The sequence below is a fragment of the Cryptomeria japonica genome, chromosome 4 (assembly GCF_030272615.1).
Source record: "Cryptomeria japonica chromosome 4, Sugi_1.0, whole genome shotgun sequence".
NCBI lineage: Eukaryota > Viridiplantae > Streptophyta > Pinopsida > Cupressales > Cupressaceae > Cryptomeria > Cryptomeria japonica.
Genome location: NC_081408.1, coordinates 237,261,521 through 237,271,824, shown reverse-complemented (window position 1 = coordinate 237,271,824; position 10,304 = coordinate 237,261,521). Strand labels below are relative to the sequence as shown.

Below are 10,304 nucleotides of genomic sequence, written 5' to 3'. Positions count from 1 at the left end.
AATTACATAAATTTTAGAAAAAAAACTAAATTTGTTTACTACCAATTTACTTAAATTTAGGAGTTTAAACTTAAGTCAATTTGCACTACAAAGTTCATGACATCCTTAAATTTAGAAGCTGAAATTTTTAAGCTGAAGTGCAAAAACAAAATTCATGAGACCGTGAGCTTTAAAATATTTCTTAAAAAACTCAGCAACTCAACTCTATTTTTTAGGAAGCCCCCTCCATGAAACCCCACCCTAGTCTGCCCTGGTTAAGCCCAGCCTATTTCACCTCAAATAAGAAACCACGTTAGTTGACTAATATTTCATCTTAATCTGTTTGTGGTTCATTGTTCCCCAAGGTTTTTCCTGTTTAAAATCCTTCTGTTTCCTCAGTTATCTGCTCTTTGACTTGCCAATTCCTTTAGCTAGTCTGTAGGTATCTGACCTCTGAGGTTTTGATTGGTTGGATTCGGTTATGGAGCAAGTGTTTCCAAGATACCACGTTTTTATAAATCACAGAGGACCTGATGTAAAGAATACACTGGGCAGCCTCTTCTACCGCGCTCTTAAGAGGATTGGCCTAAGAGTGTTTCTTGATGAGCAGGAACTGCAAATGGGAAATTATTTAACCCCTGCAATAAAAACTGCCATTAGTAATTGCACCGTACACGTTGCTATTTCTCTGAAACATATGCGGAATCTTCGTGGTGCTTGAATGAGCTTTTGTGGATATTGGATTGTCATGGCGGCAAGCTTATCCCAATCTTCTATGGCATCCAACCTTCTGACCTGCAGTATATTCAAAAGGGAGCATATGCTGAAGCCTTCAACAATCATAAAAACAAGGGCAGGGTTGAGTATTCACTGGTGGAGAGATGGATGAGTGCTCTAGCCAAAGTATCAGATGTTTCTGGTCTGGTATTCAGCAAGGTCAAAGAGTAAGCATTCCTAATTCCTATAACCTGCAAATCTATGGTGATAGTTATTATTTTTAAAAGTTTCATTTCTTTTAGCTTTTTGATGATGGATCATCAGTGTGACCTGTTGATGAATAATTTAGAGAAACGAATCCAGAAATGAAACAATCAGCCTTTTTACTTTATTGTTTGGTTACTGATGTTTATAACAATTTTATTTATTTATGTTTCAGTGATCTTGGGGAGTTTTTAGATAGAATTGTGGACACTGTATCGAAAGAGGTGACGGTGGAAGCGCTTGATGTTGCTATACACCCTGTGGGACTCCATCAAGCTACAGAGCACTTCCAGAACAAGGTTTTGAATCAAACTACAATGAATGATATCGTTATTGTGGGGATTATGGGACTTGGTGGATCGGGAAAGCCAACTCTAGTTACTCATCTTTACAATACAAAGCGTTCCCAATTCAGTAGATGTTGTTACTTGTCTGATGTGAGTAAGAAGAATTTACCATCTTTACAGAAAAGATTGCTTACTGATCTATTGGGGTTTCAGCCGTATTTGCATATTGAGAATACCAGTCGAGGGAGGAGCTTGCTTAGAGATCGTCTCCGAGTGTTCAAAGTTCTGATTGTTTTAGATGAGGTAGACAATACAGAGCAAATAGAGAATCTCTTATTAGTAGTGAAGGATGTCCTTGGAAATGGAAGTCTGATTCTAGTCACCTCTCGTGACAGAGATTTACTTGCACGCTCTCAAATTGAAGTACTGTATGATGTCCAACTGTTAGATATAAAAGATGCCCATGAGTTATTTTGCTGGCATGCTTTCCATGAGCCCAAGTCGCCCCCAGATTTGCAAGACATTGTAGAGGAGTTGGCCAAGCTGTGTGGTGGCTTTGCGTTGGCCTTGAAAGTTTTAGGTGGGCAGCTCTCTAGTAATGGTGATCGAAGCTACTGGATGAGGCAATTGGAAAATTTTTGCCAACAATTGCCTGATAACATTTTAGACAGGGTACTCAAAGTTACCTATGATTCTCTCAAGAACAAAGAGAAAGAGGCATTTTTAGACATTGCCCATTTCTTAGTAGGAGAAGACAGAGATCTGGCTGTGCAGGTTTTGGATGGATTGGACCAGAGTGGCTTCGACTGCCTTGAGGTTCTCCATCACAAAGGCCTTGTGCAATTTGAAAATGCAGACGTCGACTTCGACATTAACATCCAACACCGAATGTATCTGCTGCCTTTCATCGAGCAAACTGATCGAAAATCTGTAAGAATTACTTAATCTGGAAGTTGGCTTTGCTCACACCTATAGCCTTAGTACAATCCTTCCAACTATTTTATAATTCCCAGTCCTAATCATGTATTTGTTTCCAGATGATAGAGTATTTGTTCATGCAAAATTATATTCGTGAGCCTTTCTACATAGATTGCTGGAGCAGACCAAAGGGTAGCTTGCGAATAAGAATGAACGATTTAGTCAGAGACTTGGCAGACAAGAGTTTCCCCTTCGCCTTTGCTGCTTAAACGATAAAACGATCTCTGTGCAGGTATTTTGTCTCAACCCACTGTGCTCTGTTTTTTTATTTTATTTTTAAATTGGACGTTTTAACATTCTGGACACAGGGTGCTTGAAATAATTGATCTCCCTCAGTTAGAGTTAAGATTTACTGGTCTCTGTGAAGTTTATTTGGGGCATGAGGTTGGTTTCATCTTTTTGTTTGATTCAAAGTTCCCCCGGTTAAGAGCTAGGGTTTGATAGATCTCTATGCTGCCAATTTGGAGCATGATGTTGGTTTCATTATTTCTTTTTTCAGGGACTATGCCGTATGCACTCTTTGTAAGCTATTCAGCTTCATTAATAGTTCAAAAGCTACTTTAAACTGTTATATTTGAAATTTTAACTGACCCAGTTTACATTTTTTGTTCTGGGCAGATGCAATCAAAGCCCTACTCTGTACGAGGAATTCATGGCAATGAAGATCACAAGAAGCTTCAACTGCCCGTCTTCTTAGATAGTCAAGATATATGTGGATTAAAACTTGTAGCTCTTCAAGATTCAGGAATTCTACATCAATTTAATAGTGTAACTGGAGATTTGATATGGCTTCGCCTGAGTAAATTTAACTGCAGCGACTTTAATTGCAGAGAACTTTCACTAAGAAATTTAAGAGTGTTGGAACTTACTGGTGTTAATTTTGAAGGCTTACACGGATTATCTGATGATTTTGAGGTAAATGCCCTATATTTTAAAGTCCAGTTTGTCCACTATTGAAGGTCTTATTCCTGACAATTAACACATTACTTCAACTGCAGGATCCTTCTCAGTTACGGGAACTGACAGTTAGCTGCACAGAAATCTCCGACACCATAATCTTCCGTAGAAGTGCTCCTCTTGCAGTTACAAGCTATCGCCCTTCAAGTAGCGGGTTCAATAAAGTATTGCTACAATCAGAGTTATCTGAAAAGCGGGCACGAAATTTGAAGTTGCAAATTAAACCAAATAAACAGTTAGCAAGCTTAGACTCATTTAAAGAGCATGTGGAAAAGCTAAACGTGAAAAACAAGTCATCTTCAGATCCAGGCCTAAATAGTTTTCAAGAATGGTTAGGAAAGCTGAAAAATTTAGGAAAGCTAGCTTTGAAAAATATCAAGGGTTTGGTATCACTGCCCATTAAATTTGAGGAAGCAGGAACTCTGAGACATATAGATCTATCTGGCTGCAGTGATCTGGAAGTTTTGCCACATTCTTTTACTGAATTGTTGCAACTTCAATATTTAGCTTTAAGAGACTGCTGGAGCCTTGTTATCACAGATTTGTGTAAAATCTCCACTCTTGAGTACCTGGATCTTCAAGGCTGCTTTTCGTTCAAGGATTTGCCTATGGGAACCACAGTTCAAAAATCTCTAAGGTATTTAAATTTACTTCATACCAGTCTCCAACAATTGCCTGAGCATATAGATCAACTAGAAAATCTTGAACAGCTATATATATAGGGAGCCAACTGATAACATGCTTAGCACAATCTCCTAATCATCTGAGCCGGCTAACAGAGTTGACTCTATTCTAAAGCTTCAATCTCTATGATGTGAGCAAATCTGTTGAATTGTTGGGGCATGTGGAAATATTACAGATATATGACTCCGGAGTTAGGGCGTTACCAGAGGAAATTACATGGATGAATATTAAGATTTTGGACATACGGTGTTGTCCAAACATTGAAGGTTTTCAGATGGAAGTGGACTTGCCTTTCGAAAACTTACAGGTCCAGAGTGAGACAGGTGAAGATCATGGCACTAATGTTGTTGATCCGCTGTTGATCCGTTGGCAATCAGAGCTACTCAACCTAATCGTGTAAGCTGTCTAACAAGTTTGATGTTCGGGAATTCTGACATCTAACAAAGGTTTGTAACCCCCGTTCGTTCGGGATTCGTGCAGACGCTTCCTTCCAATATATCATCTATCTTCTGTGGAGCAACACTCAATAAGGAGGATGTTGATAAAATGGTGCGTGTGTAGTTTCAAAATATAACAAAATTTAGACTCTTCATGTGTGTCTTTATTATTTATGAAATTTGTGATACATGCAGGACGCAGATGCACACAGCTTTCAAAATGTTACAGTAATGGACATCCCCCAACTCCCACTAGAGTCGGGAATACGATTTTCTGTGGAGTTAGAAAACGAGAGCTTACAAGGCGCAATTTTGATATGTTTAATAGCAGACAACAGTTGCAGTTTTGAAGTAACATTTCTTGGACATGCTTTCAGAACCTCCCGTATTTTTTGTCACAGTAACACATATGGAGTGCACATGTTGATGTGGACAAAAGATTCAACAGTCTTCAAAGATTTAAAAATCTGCAGTGGCATGACAATAGATTGCAAGATCAAGCTACTCAATTCATCCCGGCAGGAAGATTCGTCATTAAGGAAAACATCTGCCGGACTGAAGAGGGGTTGGGTGGTGATCGCAAAAAATTTAGACCTCTGTAAACAATTTTTAAGCTTTCTTTTCTGTGGACATGACGGCCAGGATCAGAAGTTTTAGTGGGCTGGATATTGGAAAGAGATTTAGTATTCATTTCGTCAAATTCATCTGGCATTCCAGTCTTATTTTTTACAATGTCATAGTTTTGCATTCAGCAAGATTTGATCTTAATAGGGTCATTTAGCACCATTCAACTTCAACAATAGATCAAAGACCCATTAACATTTTATTCTTTTGATTAACCTAAATTAAGATTTTGAAAAGATTTGAAATCTTTTTACCAAAGATAAAAATATATAGACATTAAATACAGTCACATCTATTAAGGGTCACATCTATGACTATTGAATTATTCACCAAAAATAACTTGAGGGCATGAAAACAATTAAATGGATAATATAATGTCTAAGGACAGATACATGAGCATGTGCAATAAATGCTTGATACCTAAAGAGGATATCAATACATATGGATAAGGTGTAGATAAATGAATGAGAATTGTGTATGTATGAGGATAAGCAAATGCCAGTTTGGTACAAAACTATGACATTTGTTAGAGTGTAGATGAGTTAAGACAATCTCCCAAAGTAGTCAAAAATTAAAAAGTAATTGGTACAATATGCAAATTTCATTGTTATATTTTGTCCAACATTAAGGTGTATATGAATACTAGATTGATCATGTATTTCAGAATATGTAGCACTTGCAAACATGTGCCAAAAGAAAACATTTGAACATATATATGAATACCATTAGACTGTTAAATGTTATTATTAAGTTTAACTTTGAACATGCTAAATTCTTATGAATTGAAAAAAAATATAAAAATATGTAGCAAATGTATAAAAATAAATTTAATCCGACGTTGATGTAAGTTAAACAAAGAATTATATTTATAAGAATACTCTATCTCAATAATTCAATAAGTAGTTAATGCCCTCTGTTTCTTGTCAGCTCCCACAGACTTGCAATAAATTTAATTTTCGTGCGCTGTCCATTATCCCTAAAATTTGGTGAAGCCAAATACTTGGACTAAAATTATTTTGTAAGGATGAAGATGATGCTGCATACTCTGTTACTCATTTTGTCTGCACTGCCTGCTCATGTAGCAGAGTCTTCTAATTATACTGATCATCAAGCTCTGATTGGTTTCAAGGCTGCTCTCTCTGTTGATCCATATAATTCTTTGTTCGATTGGTCTCCCGATCACATCTTCTGCAATTGGACTGGTGTTACCTGCTCTTCTCGTCGACAACGTGTGGTTTCATTGAATCTCACAGGTAAGGGATTAGTTGGCCCCATCTCTCCATTACTGGGAAACCTTTCCTTTCTTGGAGCACTTGATCTCTCTAATAACAGCTTGCAGGGCCATATTCCATACCAAATTGGAAAGCTTTTTCGCTTGAGAAGGCTTCGGTTGTCTTATAACAATTTGGAAGGCCGCATTCCATCCTCTCTAGGAGGCTGTCGTTCATTACAATCTCTCAGGCTGTCGTTTAACAATTTAAGTGGAAGCATTCCCTCTGAATTTAGTCTTCTTTCAAATTTAGAAACCATGTCAATAGTAGTAAACCAATTGACAGGTGTTCTCCCACCTTTCATAGGCAACATGTCCTCCTTAACTATAATAGAGTTGGGCGAAAATAGATTCCAAGGTAGCATTCCTGTTGAATTGGGTATGCTTAGTCAGCTAAACTGGCTTAATGTTCACTCCAATAACTTAACAGGGTCAATTCCCGTCGCCCTTTCCAATTGTAGTCATCTCCAAATGTTGCAATTATATCAGAACAACTTAATTGGTCCGATTCCTTGGGAATTTGGCAAGCTATCAGAGTTGCAAGATGTGTATTTGTGGGGAAATCAACTCACTGGAGAAATACCCACTTCACTGGGTAATTGGACTAACCTCCAAGTGCTCTATCTGGAGCGCAACTATCTGAGCGGCGCAGTGCCCCTGGTATTTGGGAAAATGAAGCAGCTCAGACGGTTTGTTTTGTGGCAGAACCATTTTGTGAGTGGAGGCAGTGGTTTGCCTATTTTAACTGCCTTGACTAATTGCTCCATCTTGGAACACCTTGATTTGGGTTTAAATTATCTCACTGGCGTCTTACCCAATTCAGTTGGCCGCCTTTCTAATTTACTCTCCTTTCTTGCATTGAACTCAAATGAAATTGGGGGAAACATACCAGATGAGATTGGTAACCTCACAAACTTGGCAACAGTAACCCTGGAAGCAAACCGCTTCAATGGGACAATTCCATCTACACTCAGTAAACTATCAAATCTGGAGAGGATATTTCTGGACAAGAACAATTTAGAAGGAAGAATTCCAGAAAGTTTGGGCCAATCAAAAAGGCTTGGATTGTTGTCAATTAGTGAAAACATGCTTTCAGGGTCAATTCCAGAGAGTCTTGGCGACTTCCCACAATTACGAGAGCTTGATCTTCATCGCAATCAACTGTCAGGGGAAATACCTGCTAGTTTAGGGAGATGTCAAACTTTGGAAAGGCTGGACTTGGCTTACAACCAACTTACACAAAATATACCTCCTGAAGTTGCAGGTCTTCAGAATCTTCATTTCTACTTCAACCTTTCTAACAATTTATTGAAAGGTTCAATTTTGGATGTGAGCAAAATGGTTATGGTTTTAGCTATAGATTTATCTAACAACCATTTCTCTAGCGGCATTCCAAGCGCTCTAGCAAGCTGTACGGCTTTAGAATATCTAAACCTTTCTTGGAATGCATTTGAAGGCCCAATTCCAGTGTCTCTGGCAACACTAAAAAATCTTGAAGACATGGACTTTTCAGGCAACAATTTGTCAGGTACAATACCAGTGGCTTTCGAAGACATGAAAATGCTTCGCCATCTTAATCTATCTTCAAACAGATTAACTGGAGAGGTTCCAAAGGGAGGGGTTTTCTCAGATCTTGGCTCCTCAGCAGTTGCAGGAAATCTTGGCCTATGTGGTGCATGGATAAATTTACCACCGTGCCCTAATTTCAAGTCCAAGCACAATGGGCTACCAGTCTCCCATAAGGTAATTATTGTTGTTCTGATCAGCATTGTAATACTAATCCTCTTCTTTCTATTGCTTGCATTTTCTTATAAATGGAGATATAGGCAGAGCATCTCTACTGACAATGTAGACCAGAGTGCCTCTACTGAAACTGACAGTGTAGATCAGACTACCCTTCATCTCCATGTAGAACCCACAAGGATTTCATATGAAGAACTTGTCAGTGCAACTCATGGCTTTAGTGAGGCAAATCTGCTAGGGAGGGGTGGTTTCGGATCAGTTTATAAAGGAATTCTGTATGATGGGACACATATTGCTGTCAAAGTTCTTAATTTTCAAGATAAAAATGCCCATAAAAGTTTTATTACAGAATGCAATGCACTGAAAAGAGTTCGACACCGCAATGTGATTAAAATCATAACAGTCTGTTCCAACCCTGTTATTCAAGCTTTGGTTCTTCCCTTCATGTCAAATGGAAGTTTAGATAGGTGGCTGTACCCAGAGGGAGGAGATGAATGCACACTGAATTTAAATGATAGATTAACAATTGCACTAGGAATAGCTCAGGGGATGGAGTATCTACATCATTATTGTTTTGTGCAAGTGATACATTGTGACCTGAAACCAAGTAATGTGTTAATGGGTGATGATATCACTCCATATATAGCAGACTTTGGCATTGCAAAAGTGGTTTTTGGAAACTCTCTTGATTCATTGGCTTCTACAAATGCACTTCAGGGATCTTTTGGTTACATGGCACCAGGTACTGGTTTTAGTCATTCTCGTCTCTATATTACACTGAATTCATGTTGTATATTGCATCAATACATAAAATGAACTTTGAGAATTACTAATGAGTATATTTTCTGCAGAATATGCAATGGGTGGAAAGATTGGGACAAAAGGAGATATATTTAGTTATGGTATTTTATTACTGGAGCTTTTGACAAGGAAGAAGCCAACAGATGCAATGTTTATAGAAGGATTGACTCTTCCTAAATGGGTAAGTATGAATTTTCCAGATGACATAGCACAAGTGGTGGATTACACCCTACTTAGAAATGTGAATGAATCAGACACTTCAGTGGTGTTGGTATGTCTTACTCAACTTTTACAGGTAGGGTTGGTTTGTACAAATAAATCCCCACTTCAACGTCCCAGTATGAAAGAAGTAGTCATGAAACTGAACGATATTAATGATGTTTATTTTAAGTTTTCAGGAGATGAAATAGAAAGTTTGGTAAAATGAAAGGACGGAATTTAAAAACTCGAATATTTGTTATGATCAATCATATCAGTATCATTATTCTTTAAAAATATTTTCTTAAGTCAGTATTTCTTAAATCTTTTTGTAGTTTAATGTGATAATAATATTGAGAAACATCGTTCTCTTTTTACTTAATTTTTCTTTTCCACAACAAAAGTTCAAAATCGCCATATGTATAAATCTGATGAATATAAAAGTTCATTCTTAACCCGTCTCTGGAATATTGTTTTTTAATCTTTCACCATCTTGTCAAATCTGAGCACTGACTGATGATTATATATGCTGTTCAATGATTAATGACAATACATGCTGTTCAATGTTTCTTGTAAAATTTGATCAAATATCACTGTCTAAATTACTTGCTCCAACGTACATCTTTTTCGCTGACGGGTTTCGAGGGAGAATAATTAAAAGTACTTTCTAAACAAGATTCGTATCTTTTGTAATTATTGTAGCTGTTTTGTGATAATTTCTGCAACTCTATCTTTTCCCAGGCTGAGTCGATAGCTTTCATATTTTATATTATATATTCTCACTCTTTAAAATCTGTTTTGTTTAATTTTAAAAAAGTAAATATATATTTAATTTTTTAAATTTTTTTCAAAGGGTAACAATTTATTAATCAGAAATGAAGAATACAAAGCAAGAAAGGTCTATAGTCCAACAAAGAACAAAGAATCAATCTTTCCTATCCTCCCCAACTAATTGCTCTAACAAATAAGATAAATCCCCATGCAAATGACCCCTTTCTACAATATACCAACCTTGCATTCCATTAGATGCCCATTTTGCTAGGCAATCTGCTACTCTATTCCATTATCTAGGAATATGACAAAAAGAAACAGATTCTAAAGACCTACTCAACCATAAAATTTGTCGAATAACTATAGCTAAATGGCAATTAGCATCATCCAAGTGTTGCCCATTCAACATAATCACCACCACTTGTGAATCAGATTCACAAATAATCTGTTCAATTCTAAGAGAGTTCCACAATCCATCATATAATTATCAAGAGTGCATATCTGGATTCGATTGTGTGTAAGATTTTTGCATCACGGAGCGCATCAACGTTTCGGATCACGCTCCGTGATCCGAAACGTTGATGCAAAAATCTT

The 10,304-nt window shown here is 37.3% G+C and overlaps 2 protein-coding genes across 2 annotated transcripts; both read left to right on the top strand.

Annotated features, from left to right (window-relative positions):
- The first annotated feature begins 286 nt into the window (after nucleotides 1-286).
- LOC131855860 (TMV resistance protein N-like) lies at nucleotides 287-2,416 on the top strand. The gene is made up of 2 exons (XM_059219753.1): nucleotides 287-923; nucleotides 1,136-2,416. The coding sequence occupies exons 1-2, from the start codon at nucleotides 865-867 to the stop codon at nucleotides 2,190-2,192; spliced, it is 1,116 nt and encodes a 371-aa protein (XP_059075736.1). The 5' UTR covers nucleotides 287-864; the 3' UTR covers nucleotides 2,193-2,416.
- Nucleotides 2,417-2,845: 429 nt separating this feature from the next.
- Nucleotides 2,846-9,199, top strand: LOC131064791 (putative leucine-rich repeat receptor-like serine/threonine-protein kinase At2g24130). Its single transcript, XM_059219752.1, has 5 exons — nucleotides 2,846-3,140; nucleotides 3,224-4,262; nucleotides 4,347-4,415; nucleotides 4,499-8,682; nucleotides 8,792-9,199. The coding sequence occupies exons 4-5, from the start codon at nucleotides 5,952-5,954 to the stop codon at nucleotides 9,166-9,168; spliced, it is 3,108 nt and encodes a 1,035-aa protein (XP_059075735.1). The 5' UTR covers nucleotides 2,846-3,140; nucleotides 3,224-4,262; nucleotides 4,347-4,415; nucleotides 4,499-5,951; the 3' UTR covers nucleotides 9,169-9,199.
- The last annotated feature ends 1,105 nt before the right edge of the window (nucleotides 9,200-10,304 follow it).

Excerpts from the sequence above, each read along its gene's own strand:
- LOC131855860 (XM_059219753.1), top strand. The coding sequence starts at position 865 with ATGAGTGCTCTAGCCAAAGTATCAGATGTTTCTGGTCTGGTATTCAGC. Across the intron at positions 924-1,135 it reads GTATTCAGCAAGGTCAAAGA|TGATCTTGGGGAGTTTTTAG; the intron begins GTAAGCATTCCT and ends TTTATGTTTCAG.
- LOC131064791 (XM_059219752.1), top strand. The coding sequence starts at position 5,952 with ATGAAGATGATGCTGCATACTCTGTTACTCATTTTGTCTGCACTGCCT. Across the intron at positions 8,683-8,791 it reads TTTTGGTTACATGGCACCAG|AATATGCAATGGGTGGAAAG; the intron begins GTACTGGTTTTA and ends TATTTTCTGCAG.